We start from the raw sequence: 15,357 nt of genomic DNA on the forward strand, positions 1-15,357 counted from the left end.
CACAAGCGGCCTTCATCAGGTGAAGGGACCAGACTGTCTCGAAGACTGCGCTGGAGTGAAACAGAGCCAAGCTCAGACCACGGCTTTTAAGCTGTGTGAGAGGTATAAAGTTGCCCTGACAAAGGAATTAGCATAAAAAATGTGCATTTTAATAGGCGGACTTAGCATGATGAAAGGTAGGGGGGTCGACCTGTGCAGGCTGGCGAGGTGACACGACAGCCTCCACATGGTGTGAAAAGGGGATTTTAAGCTGCGAAAGTTTGGGGTACCACTACTTGAAAATATGCTGTACCATTGAAAAATTAGTTTAATGTTTTGTTCGATTTAGAACATCTTTACAATGGTTGTTTCAGATTTATTAGAGTATGGCGATGCTATTCATGGCACCGATGTTGACGGTATTTTTGGGAGGGTAATTAAAAAAAAAATCCATCCCTCGTAAGTACAATTTTTGGTTGGACCAAAATAATGATTTGGCTAAATCTGTGTTGAGAAAATGCTGACATACTGCGCGAGCCACTCATTTGAGGCCTGGTCACACAAGGGGAGATGCAAAACCGCTTCAGATCCCACTGATACTGGGCATGCTCATGAACTGGACGGAGCTGTTCGGGTTACAGCTCCATGTGCAAAGTGCTATACCACCACTTCCTAATGGTTTACTGTACAGCAGGAAATTACATTTAACTGTCATATGGGGGGGCGGGGTACAGAGTTGCTGATAAGAAAATATGCAAACAAGAGGAAACGCACCGAGATTGTTTATAACGTACAAGTGCATTGTTACCTGTGCTACCACGTGGCCCTGGCCACCCAACATTGCATAACGGAAGTGCCGCAACTGACTGGATTCAAGATAGAGAATTACCGATATAACAGGCAGTAGTTCCTTGTGTAAGCGGGTACACATGCCTAAACGTGGAGTGAGGAGCGGTAGCACAGCGGTTAGCAAGCTGCGCTACGAACCCAGCCACCAGAGTTCGATTCCCGCTCAGGTCAACACCAGGGACAATTATATGAAGCGGTCCTGGCCCTCCCTACGAGGTAAACTCGGTCTCAGATGACTACCTGCTGTGGAGTGTAAACATCACTCGGGAGACAAAGGTGACGGAGAACAGTTCTGGCCACTCACACCCTCATGTGCCGTGCCGGATTTCGAAGGTGCTCGCAAAACAGCACTTGTCCCAACAGTCTGTTAAGGCGATATGGGGCAGTCTTTGTCTTAACTTTATTATATATGCAAATATTTCACAACAAACACCGCAGTATAATTCTCCTAGTTTCGCTATCCTCTCATCTGTTAGTTGCGTTATCTGAAAAGAATGGGGGGGGGGGGGTCTAAATATGCTTCCAGATCCTCCAGGACCCAGAGACCATTTGGATGATGGGAAGAAAAAAAACACTTCAAAGGAATCATGACGTCCAGGCTGCTGTCACGAGGCCCCCTCATGTTTTTGTGGAGATCACACGGACACTTGATCTTGTCCCGGAATTTGAGCAGTGACCCCGCGTCACAAAACGTAATTCCGTTGAGGCGGCATCGCGATTAGCACGAATGGCTACATAGTGCGAAATAAGTTCAATGTACATATCTACGATACAAATCGCACTATTACCCAATGGATTATAACGGTTGAGTTAAGGAGCTGCTACTCTTATCCACAAATGTGCTTCCACACGAACACATCTACCGTCATGACAGGTCCACGTTTACTGCGTACAGTAGCTGTGCGTACGCTCCACAAGCATATGATCCGTTACGATAACGGACTTTAGCGTATACCCAAAAAACGAATAAAAGACAGCCAGTTGAGAACACGATTCCTGGCTTCATGTTGCAATAGCTTGCCAGGTTACGGCACTAGATTGTCATTGTTATTATTAACAGGAGATTAGGGGGGTAAACATGCAGATATTCTTATATTCACGAGGCACGCATCAAGTTGGCTGCCATGTCGGAATTTATTTGTGCGGGTTCACTCTGCGCATGGCGGGTTCATGCGGCGGGTTCACGCTGCACGCGGCGGGTTCACTCTGCACGCGGCGGGTTCACTCTGCACGCGGCGGGTTCACGCGACCCCTGCTGCCACGAGAGGCCACACACACACATTCACCACGACTGGGATAAAGGGATCAATAGCTATTCAGGACAAAGCATTCAATCCTGAGCGGAAAATCATTAGAGGCTCAATCGTCACGGTGACAAGTTTTTTTGTGCGTTTAGTTTTTCGTCCTTCCGCCTGCACCTTCCAATAGCATGGTTGGCTGCGTATGGTGCGAAAGAAGTTCAATATGCATACAGTTGTAACAGCTTGGTGAAATTGTGAAGAAGCAGAATTCCAGAGCAGGTCCAGACCCAAACATGGTTAACAACTGTGGGTGGCATCTCAATGGCCATGCTACAAGGCACCCAAGACCACTCCGTCCCATCCTTATTACACTTGGAGACCTCTTTTTCATCATTATTCCGTGAACCATCCCAAAAGGCCCAGTGGCCACACCGCCAAACGTCACCAGAAAAGCTGTAATCGGCAAAGAGTGTAACGCGTTTCTTGAACCGGGCCAGGTTATTAACACAAGAGCTTGGTAAAGAGTGGCGAGACCCAAAGTCGAGCAGCGCGACGGAAGACGCAGAAATCGAATCGAACTGCGGTGTGGGCGAGTGATTGCGCAAGTGCGGTGGGTGCACGTGAAGTGTGGCGCTGTGAACAGTGCGGCCGAGGACAAAACAGCGAGTGTCTAGGCAGACCCCGTCCCCGACACGGGGAAGGAAGGTCATCATCCAGGCTCGACAACTCCAGAGAACCGCCAGAATAATGAGGTCACGACCGAGACGCTTGGCCACTGCTGCCACTGCTCAGCCCTGCAGGAGCAGCGAGGCACTGTTTGCGCTGGCAGCTGTTGGTGCTCAGGGGTGGCACGCGCGGCAGCTGAGACCAACAGCTGAGCGCCCAGCAGCAGCAGCAACAACAAGCGATATTCGTCAGGCAGCATAACATCATCCGCAGCGTTATCACGGCAGCAGTCACAATACCCATGGAGACACAACAACCACAGCGCAGACACCACCACAGATGCACGCCATGTATCACCGATGTAGCTATGTTAGTTATACAGCACTTTATTTTTATTTGAAGAACCTATAATTAACCAAATATACTGCCAGTGAATACCAGTTCGGATTAGAGTACTATAAAAATGTACGAATACTAACACTGTACCAGACTTGATTCGAAGCTTTCGTGACTGCAGGAATTACTCTGTTTTTTTCGGTAAAGTCACGTATAAATAAGAAATAATAAAATAACAATAGCGTACGACGTTTCGGTTGCAAAACAAACAGCCATCATCAGGTACAGAAGAGCTAAATTTACGAGAGAGAGGAAACATAACCCCAGATGTATATACAGACACCCAAGTAGGGGGGAACTAACACAGATACAACAGGGGACACAGAGAGAAGCATACCAAACAAACAGGGTTGAGCAAAATTTGGAAACCATATAAAGCAACACAGACGGTCGGTCAAAACACAATTAACATAGTCCGGTTGATTACGCTATTTCAAAGATTGCTAAATTGCAAGGTGTGTGCGCGGTCTGTATTTTAAATTTCACACTTAACTTGCAATTTAGCAATCTTTGAAATAGCGTAATCAACCAGACTATGCGTTAATTGTGTTTTGACCGACCGTCTGTGTTGCTTTATATGGTTTCCAAATTTTGCTAAACCCTGTATGTTTGGTATGCTTCTCTCTCTGTGTCCCCTGTTGTATCTGTGTTAGTTCCCCCCTACTTGGGTGTCTGTATATACATCTGGGGTTATGCGTTTCCTCTCTCTCGTAAATTTAGCTCTTCTATACCTGATGATGGCTGCTTGTGTTGCAACCGAAACGTCGTACGCTATTGTTATTTTATTATTTCTTATTTATACGTGACTTTACCGAAAAAAACAAAGAGTAACATTGTACCAATTATTCGTTCAACAAAAAATACAGTAATATGGAAGAACTGAAAAGAGTACATGACAAGTAGCAGCATCAATAAAGTTTCTGTAAAACTGAAACTAATTTAGGATGACAGCAGCTGTAAAACCGAGCAGTTGTCACAATGGTAGAACACGGCCCGCTCGTACAACAGTCGGGGTGGAGTGGCAGAAACGGCGCGAGCGTAACGGGACTTCGGGCTGGGCGGTGGTGGCGGCGGCTACGCTGCTGTACGGCGCCTGTAACCCAGCACACTGCGGAGGCAGCAGCGAGGGTTAGTGGATCGCCACACAGATGGTGAGAAACTCCCTTCCCGTGGGCGTCGAGGAGGTGCCATACCCCGGCTCGCCAGGACAAGGCAGCACAGCAAGCGGACTAATCGTCATCAGTTTCCATCTGTATGGGGATGGAGTGTTGCTCTCTCGCGCACACGCGTGGGTTTTCTATGGGTACTCCAGTTTTCCTCCCACTTGTATAATAAACGCTCATCGTTAATTGGCTAAAAACATCTTAAAATAAGAATTCCGATACAGGAATCCGTGTGACTTTCCGGGAAAAATACGTACAAGCCGCATGAGCAGTGATTTCCATTGCTAACACGAGGGGCAAACCATATCTGCACTTGGGCATGGCCCCCTTCACCAGTCCACACCCACCAGCACGTCGAAATGACAGGTCTTCATGCAGAAGTGGATTGACTCAGGGCTCCATAAGTTTTTTTGGTTCGATCACGTACAAATATTAATTTGTCGTTAAATCCGCCACCACCCAACACAGCCTATTAGTAAGGTTTGTCACGTAAACAGAACATGCCAATTCGTTATGAGTACAGCACACCGGTGTGTTGGAGAGGCAAGCCACAACCATTTACTGGTTGTGGCTTGCCTCTCAACAAATCTGGCTGTCGCCTGATGAAGCTAGTTGTAATGGTGAAACGTCACTCAGATTATAAATGTTGTGGCTTGGCTTCCAACACACCGTTGTGCTGTACTCGTGACGATTTGGCACGTTATGGTTACGTGACAACCCTTACTAGTTGGCCATGTCGGGTGGTGGTGGGTTTAACGAGACATTTACATATTTACGCAATGTAACCCAAAAAAAACCTGTATTATGGATGATATTGATCACGAAAGCCTACGTGTTAAACCGACTCAGGGCTGCGAATAAGCTATCATAACGTAAGCTGGAGGCAAATTAAGCAGTACTGTACTCGCAGCAGCATCATTCACCTTTCCATGGAATCCCCCACGAGGCTGCCGCAGCTAATGGAGCGCACGCACACAGGCAAGGGCTTTCACCTGCCCCGCTTCGCAACTCGCATAGCAACACCACCTCTGCGTGGCACATCTGGAGTATCCCTAAGCTTGCACACGCCTCGTGTTCGGCGCAGCTGACTTCATGCATTTGATTCTGTGGCGTCACGAACGCATTTACTGTGAAAATTACACGATTTGGATTACACATAGCAGTCACCACCCCTTACTGGCAGACCGATAATTACTGCCCGCTTGCAGGAGAGGTGCGGACTCGCCTTGCACCGCGCGGGGACAGCTGCCACTGGGGTGCCCTTTCGAATATTCAAGATGACATTTAAACGCAAGCAGCTCTTCGCTTGTCAAGCGCTCTGGGACACGTCGTCGTCTATGACGCGATATCAAAAACCAATTGTAATTGTTCACAACCAAGCGATCTGTGTGGCGTTGCAAGTTAACTCAGTGGCTAAAGGCTGCGTGATGCTTTTAGCTCACACAGCACCCTATTATTCTAACAGTTCACGAAGAAAGCCATCTGTGTTATGAATATCTCTTCGAGTGAGCCTAAATGAGATCGTGCTGAAAGTAACCCGCACGTATGTTACAGCTTACTAAAATATCTGTGTGGTTTATACAAATCACCCTGTATTTCCTGGCGTCACTTGCAGCTACAGTACAGCAATGAAAACTATTGAACCAGCAGCTTGCAGCTTCAGGCAATCCATCAGACATGCGTGCGACACTTGCAGCGCCAGCAATTCTCTCAGCCAAGGAGACGCAGCCCTATAGCTATCGGGAGAGAGAAATGCTGCAGGACAGCCGGGTTGGTGGATACGGGCTGTTGAAGGCCGTGCGAGGAGGGTGCCCAGAGTAGGGCAGACTCGGCCAAGCGTGTAGCCAAGCATGCTGCTGCTGCACAGGATGAGCCTTCTGTTCCAACCCACGGTATGAATCATTGGCTGACTGCCCCCAGTTTATGCATTATCGACACGACGTTTATATGTTTACAGCACCAGTTGCTCCGATCAGAAAAGGGGGGGGGGAAGAATAATTCACGGAAATAACGATGGCCGAGCGTCGGTCTGGTCAGACAAGCTGGGCCACTGGGATCAAGCGTGGACGTGGTGGTGTGTGGCAGGAGTCACGAAGAGCCACACGCAGTCATCCTGGTCTGTGTGGCCAGACTTTAGCCTGAAGAATGTCTCGTAACCATGCCAAAACACAACAAGGGCACACTCTTGTTTCAAGTAGACTGCACGTGCAACAAAATAATTTTCCGTGCATAAAAGAACAATCAGTTAGTGCCCCGATGTTCAAATGTGCGTTGGGGATGGTAATTCCTTCGCTGGCTCCCAATCAAATGCAGGATAAACTACAAGATTGCCCTCCCTGCCTTCAAGGTCTGGGTGCACTTGCACATATGTCTCTCTCCCTCCTCATATTGCTTCGTATGTCCTCCACGACAGCCACCAGACTCCTGTAAAATCCCACCGGTCAACCTCCTGTCCTTTTGAACATCCACAATGAAGATTCACTCCCCTGTTGTACTGGCTCAAGTCGTTCCTCTCCTTTACCTAAGAATTACCATCTATCATCCCCCATCGTCACCAGGAAAGTGGTCAACTGCTGCAGAACAGGGCATGGCAGATATGCCGTCACCTCCTCCATCAAATGAAAAATTAAGAACAGTCGTGCAACGGTCACCAGAGCCAGACCATGGATCACACAATCCCAACACTGCCCGCACTGCCGATTCAGGGGCAATTGCACCGCCATGCACAAAGCCGTCAAAGAGCCTAATGAATTACTTAATAACCGGGATAGACATGTTGCAAATTTAATCTCGCCATATCAAATAAGAAGCCCAACTCGCTACCCCAACACGGATTATAACATCTCCCCATAGTCTGCTTACACTCCTTGTGGTGTCTTGAGATGTAGTTGCAAGTGAACACCGAGTACATCCAAATTCGAGGCACAAGGCAGTGCCAGAGTTTGTATTCCCTGCAAGGGAGGCCATGTCTTGGGAGGGGACTGGTTAATTCACAAATATTTCTGTGGAATAAGCATAATCATGGTGTCCTATGGGGGCAGGCACATGCGTGAGAATGATATGGATGGTAGCACAGTAATTTTACAAGCAAGTTGTAACACTGTGAAGATACCAGTACTCATTCTAAGCTTTAAACGTTGTTACTTGTACGCTGTTTGAGAATAGGTTTTTCCCATTTTATCCGTTGCCAGAATAGGGTTTCCCCCTTTTATCTGGCAACAGATAAAAATGGAAAAACCTATTCTCATATGTTGGTACTCGCAAAGGCGATCCCATGTTGTACACTATTACATAACATTTCTCCTTCAACATAATGTGCTCGCAGAAATAAAAATGAAATTAACCCGAAACTATACTGCAGTGCAGTCGTGAGAATTTTATTGTTATTTTATTTTATTCTCATTCTACGTTACTTTACCGAAAGAACCAAAGAAGACAGTCTATAAATCTTCATCAAGCGGATGCCATGCGTCGTGGTGATGCCACGTGGAATGAGTGGTGGCATCAACACGACCACAAACTGAAGTCTATTTTTATTCGAGCACGGTGGGGCTATCGCAAGCACGATTTTCCACGATGCATGCACATGCAGCGATGGGCGCAGCGATATTGTTGCACAAGTGACGACGAGACGTCGCCACGGTGACAGTCACGCTACGTGCCAGACAGGAAAGAAACACCCACAAGCGTGGGCTGCTGGCTACGTTTCATGTACGCACGACTATACTGCAGAGTTAAGCGATATCACTTTGTAACCTGGAATATGATTCTTACTTCTGAAACTCTCTCAAGCAGAGCCCACGGTGGTCACAATGTTAAATGTGGCCCAATGCTGTGACTATGCCGAGCATTTGATGTGTTTAGCCTTTTGGTCAACTCAATAACCTGCAAATAAAAATTACCATAATCATCGTCTTGCAGGTTGAGATGTGCCTCACGCAACCAAAATAATCATTATAACAAATCAATAAAATATCAATCAAGGAATTCAATCAAGAGAGTTTCCATGTATTTTTATCGAAATAAAAGCACCTAGAAATATCCCTGAGCCTCACGCATTATGAGTATTGCACTGTCATACAGACACAGCACCGGTATTGCAGCTCATATGGAGCTCAATTTTAGTAAAAATTATCAACATTTATACAACTTTGTATGTATAGAAGTTGACTTGTCCTTACAAAAAACTATCCTACTCACAAACACAGAAAGTCTTCCCTATTGAAAAAACTAAATAACGTAGGGCATAGTGAACGAAAAAAGGCAACACATGGCAAGATACCAACCAATGATTCAGTCAGCGCTAATAATAAACCCGTAACAATGCATGAATCACCAAACAAATGCAACTGTGCTATTCATGAAAAACACTTCCAGTTTGCAAACTACCAAAATAAAAAAATGGAGGTTTATTAGAATACTATATGCCATTTACCTGAAATTTTCATGGATACTTAGTGATATTAAGAGAGGGTTATGCCCAATGGCGGAGCCAGGATTTTAAGGTAAAGGGGCCAACCCCTCCAGCAATTAAAAATGATGGGAGTTGTTAGTAAGTAAGGACTCGTCCCTTGCTTTTTATTCGACGCGTGTGCGGCGATGGTGCAGCCATCGATCGAGGGTCGAATTCGAACCGTGTGTGATCAGCATCGCGCTCGTTGAAGGTGTTTGCCTTCAGGGAAGTCGTGTGCTGTATACGCAACTTCGCACAATTCTGTGAGTCACTTGTAACTGCTTTGCCGTTACTTATTGCCAATTATGGACTCAGACTAATGTCCTATCATCTCAGAGTCCCTGTCACGTAATAATATGCTACACAGTGGAAGTGGTGGTCGCAAAATGCCGATTTATTACTAATAAACTCCAATAATCCGATCGAAATTAGGGATTTCGATCAGATCATTGGGGGGGCACGTGCCCCCCCCCCCCCCCCCACTGGCTCCACCAATGGTTATGCCTCCATCAAGTCTTCCTGAAATGCATGACAAAAAACACTTCTGGACATAATGGGCTCCGACCTGGTTATAAAGTTAATCAATCTGTATGAAGTACGTAGTGGAAAAATCTCGCTCTACTTCATCACCACCCAACAGCCCACAAGAGACAATGTGGCTGTGTATTCCCCGTCCCCCGCCCCAACTCGAGGACCCAGTGTCCCCACCCCTTCCCCGCATGGGAGAGCGCTCGGACCACTGCTTGAGAAGTCAGAGGTCGCATTGACCCTGCAGTAGCCAGCATCACCCGGTTCCCAGCACTGCATTGTTACGCAATCAAGTTCTACGGTCTGGATTCTCTTGTGAGCCACTAGGGTCACCTTTGTGCCCTGGCCTCACAATCAAGTTCCACGGTCTGAGTTCTATTGTGAGCCACCAGGGTCACCTTTGTCTGTGCCCTGGCCTCACATTCAAGTTCCACCGTCTGGATTTTCTTGTGAGCCACCAGGGTCACCTTTGTCTGTGCCCTGGCCTCACAATCAAGTTCCACGGTCTGGGTTCTATTGTGAGCCACTAGGGTCACCTTTCTATGTGCCCTGGCTCACATTCAAGTTCCACAGTCTGGATTGTCTTGTGAGCCACCAGGGTCACCTTTGTCTGTGCCCTCTCGGTAACGGGGGGGGGGGGGGGGCACCGTTGTGCAAGTCAGCTTTCGCAATGACTCAACTCGACGTCACGTGACTTGTGTCTCTTGTCATTTGAGCAGTTTGTTTCGTGAGCACATGAAACTACGTAACAGTTACTTATTCTGCTTGAGATGGCACTACAGGTACTGTAATGATACCGGTTATTACGATCGTGGGTATAGCTCTGGAGGTACTGTTATTGACCTGTTTTCTAGCATGTGGTAATGATGTCGGGGTGACAGTTGTAGCGATAGTATTAGTGATGTAAGTGGCAATTATGTTGTTGGTGGTGACAATGTTGGTCGCAGTGACGTTGAAATAATGGTTACCATTTCCCCATTAGAATTAATTATATGGTGGTAGTACTATTGTAATGGTTCAGTTCGTGTAGGTTGTGGGGCGTGGTCGTGTAACGGTGCGCTGCGCTATGAACCCGGGTTCCATTCCCGCTAACCAGTGACGATAATCTGAACCGGTCCCGAGCCTCCCATAGATCGACTCAACCTTAAACGAGTACCTAGTGCTGTGTAAACATCGCCACTAAGGAGACAAAGGCGGTCGGGCGTGGTGCTGACCAACCCCACCCCCTTGTGTACCGTGCCGGCCTTCACAGGTGCTCGCTAACAGCACTTGCCCCAACAGTCTGTTAAAGGCTATACGGGGGATCTTTGTCTTGCCTTTGTAGGTGGTGGTTTTAGTCTCGTTAATGGAAATTATGGTGCCGGTGGTAGCAATATTGGTACTGCATTGTAATGATGGTCAATTGAGATATAAATATTTGTGGAAATGGTGGTGGTACGATTGGTGGTAATGGAAGTAACTGTTGTGACGTTTTGTGGTAAAGAAGAATGAATGGTTTGCGGTAGTGACGGCGATGGTGGTAGCTCGCACTGGTAACAAGTCTCCCGAATCAAGCGGTCACAACGCAACCTGATGCAGCCATCCAAGCACCTCGCGTGCACTTCTCCCCATCCACCCGGCTCTCCATCGCGTCTCTCGCCACTACCGCGGGATGATGTTACACGCAAGCCCTCTTGGACCCACGCGACTCGCCTCCAACAGTGCAGCTTAATGCCGGATGCTCGGAAAGCCGAAAGGAGTTCACGCGAAGCCAGAAACGCCTCGGGAAAGATGCGACGCAGAAATCCCCTGGATTCGATCTTCCGAAGTTAATGGGCCACAACCCTAAGCCACATCCACACAAACCATGGCAGTGGAGTAGCTGGGGGGGGGGATGATTGATGATGCACAACTGTAACATTAGAAACTCTTCGTTGTGCGACTGTGGTCACCCAGAACAGAGCGTGGGGCATCTCAGGAGCAGTCAACGCCCGATTCACAAACACGAAGGGAGGGCATCGTCACAGCGATGCACCACCACCACTCAGCAGCTCAAGACGCAATCATCTGGGGCTCATCAACCACTTCAAATGGGAAATTACAGCCATAGGAAGAAGTGGAATCTACGCGGGGCGTTAAAGATGTAAGGTATTCCAGTTATTAAAACGATAACGATGGAACGGCTACATTGACGCCGGCATAAAGTAACACAATATAAATCTAGATTCAAGCAAGGAGACTCACCGCGGCCAAGTAATTTTGCGACAATTAGACCACATCACTGCAGAAATTAAAGTGTAAAAAGCACATGAAAGATAGACGGAGCAGTGACGAGATACCCAATGGTAGCCAAGGGAAATGTACTGCAGGCAACGGGTGAATACATTAAAGTGGGGACTAAATATAAAAAGGGTACAGTATTCGAGAAACCAACGTCTTATGCACGTTCTCCGAACAAAAACATAATTGCTTTGGAGGGTTTACAACGGATAAGCGCAACAGACAATAACACGGAGGATTAATATTGCAGGCGGCTCTTGATTGTATATAAAATACATTAGAAATACCAGGACGGTGCGCCGACGGAGCGTCACGCTCACACCAACCGGTACCACAACAATGAGGAATGTTTATAAACAATCGGCGTGCAATTGCGGCACTTGACGTGAACACGTTTCACCAATGTCACGGAGAACAAAACACGAGCCTCAAGGTGCGCCAAGGAGCATGGAGGAAGCAGCAACACAGACGGCGAACCAGAGACAACAACCACCGTGCTCGCTTCAACACGGGCGGGTGTGGCTGGCCGCGATGGCCGGCGGGAGAGACTGGGGACGGAACGGCAGCCAAAGGAGGAAAAAGGCAACGCACGAGTGGGACCTCGACCGCGGAGTAGCAGCGATGGCGAGACGAGCTCGTGCACATTTAGACCGTCTGTGGCATCGCAGCAGGACTAGGAAGGGGTGGCGACAGTGGAGAAAGCCTTCATCGAGCAGTGGATAGAACATGTGGCTCGCTGCGATACAGCCATTGTGTGTGAAGTGACGTTAACGGCGTTGTTCTTCGTGGAAATGGTGGCGAGCGGCGGTGGCATGGAGGCAGCAGCGGCTGTGGTAGCGATGTGGAGTTTTGACGGTGCTTTACTGATAGCGATGGCGGTGGTGATGGTGGTGGTGACGGCCGCAGCGAAGTGCGCGCAAGCGGCTGCCATCGGTCGCGGTGCGAGTGGGTGAGGGTGTGGAGGTTTGCTCCGCGCGCCGCCACTCACAGAGGCGAACATTCGCACGCAGAGCAGGCGGCCGGGCATCCCCGCCAGCAGCACGAACAGGGCCAGCCCCGTCCCCCACGCAGCCATGCCGGCCCGCCGGTTGCTCTTCCTCTCACGGGGAGAGGGCCTCGCTTTTAAGGATCCCAACCGCAGGGAAGCGCCCCGCGTCGATCGCTGCCAACAGAGGCCGAGCGCACCGGGCGGGCGGGCCGGCCGAGCGGGCAAGGCGAGCGGCCCACACGCACACACAGAGTGAACTCACACACACACACACAGCCACACAGCCCCACACTGCCACACACACTCCCTCCGCCGCCTCTCTATAAGCCCAGCGGAAGCCACGTGAGCTCCCCCGCCCACCCCGAAAACCCCCTGCGGATACGATCACGCCCGCTCCGGCGATAGCCACGCCCGCGACGGGTGTGACCACGCCTACTCCGGCGATAGCTACGCCCGCGACGGGTGTGACCACGCCTACTCCGGCGATAGCCACGCCCGCGACGGGTGTGACCACGCCCGCTCCAGCGATAGCCACGCCCGCGACGGGTGTGACCACGCCTACTCCGGCGATAGCCACGCCCGCGACGGGTGTGACCACGCCCACTCCGGCGATAGCCACGCCCGCGACGGGTGTGACCACGCCCGCTCCGGCGGTAGCCACGCCCGCGACGGGTGTGACCACGCCCACTTTCAGCGTGACCGCGCCCACGTTAGAACGCCACGCCCGCCGCTTTTACCATTCGCCGCAGCAACTGTGACGTTCCCGCGGCGCTTGTGCCAGGCTAGGTTCACCTTAAAAGGCCACGTGAAGCGTCGTGGGCTCGCTGGCAGGAGGTCACAGCACAGGTACGGGTGCCGTGGGTAGACTGAGATCACCGGTGGATGCACCACTGTGCCAACCTGCTGCGTTTCATACGCCCGACGCTCCGCTCGTTGCTGGGAGCGTCGCTCCTCCGCCCTCTGCTGTAGAAGAGTTCACCCACTTTATAATTACAGTTTCATCAGTAAGGCAACTTCCATCGACTATGATGGCTAAGGAGCACTTTGTACTCGAAGTGGTAGTGCCTTACGCTGACAATCCCTACTGCAAGCCAGCCTGCAGCAATTTGGAGTATATTGAGGAAGGAATGAATCCCTGGTTCGCACCGGTAAGTTGTCAAAGATGCCAAGCGGACCAGAACTGTAATTAACACGGCTCTGAGGGTGTATGCCTTGGTCTAAATGGGCGCACCAGTTAACGTTTACAGTCGTGAGCGTGCGAATCAAGCCACGTGCTCTCACTGAGACGGACTCGCCATAGATTCCAAGCTTGCCAATGCCCCCCCGTCTTGTGAACACTCAAACCAGCCTGGGCCATGCCATGCACGCCAATTGAATCAAGGCCCCTGGGAATTCGCCTGAAAGCGACCCTGAAAGCAGTCGCGATGTCGTGAACTATTGTTTTATTATTGTTATCGCCTTTCAGTAATGTACCAGCACGGTTATATTTGTATGAAAGGATAACTCGACTTGGACTGAATATGCCGGCGCACGCTGTGTTAGACGTGCGTGGTTCAACACGCGCTCAGTTGAATAGCAGCATTAGTCGACTTTGCATGCATAAAATAAGAACTATTGTTGGTGCATTTTTATGAACAAGAAGGGAAAACGTGTGTATTATTTTTTTACTTTGGATTGAAACATGTTGAGGTCAATACATTCGAAGCTTAAATAAAATAAGCATACTCTATTAACACCATATTTTGTTAGAAGTTATTACATGTGTCGTGTGAATTCTTAGTCGGGGATTTTTCTTTGCCATCATCCGTAACGAGAATTGTTGTCTGCTTATGTGAGCGGTTTTTTTCTGATTTGTTTATCCTGAGATCCACAACAAAAGCTCTTGCGATCATCCACCCGTGGATCGCGATGTACGGGTCGGCCACCGCTGCCATCATCAATGTTACGAACACTGCGCGTTTCTGCTTCCCTGAGTGATTGATGGCTGTCACACTTAAGTTACAAACATCGCTCCTTAGCCCCGATTAAAATTACTGCCGTATCGTCAATGTCATTAACACTACCGCACTCACAATCCCCAGCAGCACATTCAGCGCTCGATTGAAATCTCTGAAAGAATGAGCCTGATGTTAAGTTAATTTAAGTCCAAGATGACCAAAAAAGAGAATATCTATTTCATGAGTTTCCATTCAACCTATTGCAAACATATATATATTTGATACATGTATCCTCTTCGGCATCTTGAGCAGCAAGCACATAGGGGGCTGCGTAATGATTCACACGCTGCTGTACAAACCCTCCACGCTTCGATTTCACACACAAGCACCCGCACGCTGGGGACAGCAAACAACGCGAGTGTCCACCCCGTTGGGTCTCCTGCGTGTGAGCTGTCCTCTCCGGCTGCTTGAAGTCACTTCGCAGTGACAACTGCGTTTCCTTACTGGTATTTGTTTTGTGCACTATGTGTGCGTGTCACACGGGGCCCCTTTGTCCCACAATTGAACAGAAAATGCCCACAAATAGAAATCGCAGAAATAACTAACAGCTGGCTCTACCGTGATTGCACTTCGTGCACCTGTGAGTCGGAGCTCGCCTTTTGTCCTCCCCAGCGTGGCCAGGCTCCGCCCTCGGCACCGCACCCCTCTGGATCCCCCAGAAGGCTCCGTGCCTCGCCCACAGGTCCATCCGGTAGAACGGGCAAATACCCCCAATCCCATTGTCTAACAATCTCCCAGCGCCACGCGCTACAGTGACTCATTCAATGGCACTACATAACTAATGATATCAACGTGAAATAAACACAATGTGTCGGCGTGTGGTGGGGGGGAGCCGTTA

The 15,357-nt window shown here is 49.2% G+C and overlaps 1 protein-coding gene across 1 annotated transcript in view; it reads right to left on the bottom strand.

The window, feature by feature from the left end:
* LOC116940434 (uncharacterized) overlaps nt 1-12,844 on the bottom strand; it is a 38,767-nt gene extending 25,923 nt beyond the window's left edge. Inside the window, exon 1 of the mRNA XM_032950261.2 lies at nt 12,523-12,844. Within this exon, the coding sequence (XP_032806152.2) occupies nt 12,523-12,609 (87 nt within the window). The 5' untranslated portion in view covers nt 12,610-12,844. The remainder of the gene's footprint in view (nt 1-12,522) is intronic.
* Nucleotides 12,845-15,357: the final 2,513 nt, after the last annotated feature.

This window comes from Petromyzon marinus, chromosome 9 (genome assembly GCF_048934315.1).
Source record: "Petromyzon marinus isolate PM22_M1 ecotype Great Lakes invasive population chromosome 9, UKy_Petmar_22M1.pri1.0, whole genome shotgun sequence".
NCBI classification, from domain to species: Eukaryota; Metazoa; Chordata; class Hyperoartia; order Petromyzontiformes; family Petromyzontidae; genus Petromyzon; species Petromyzon marinus.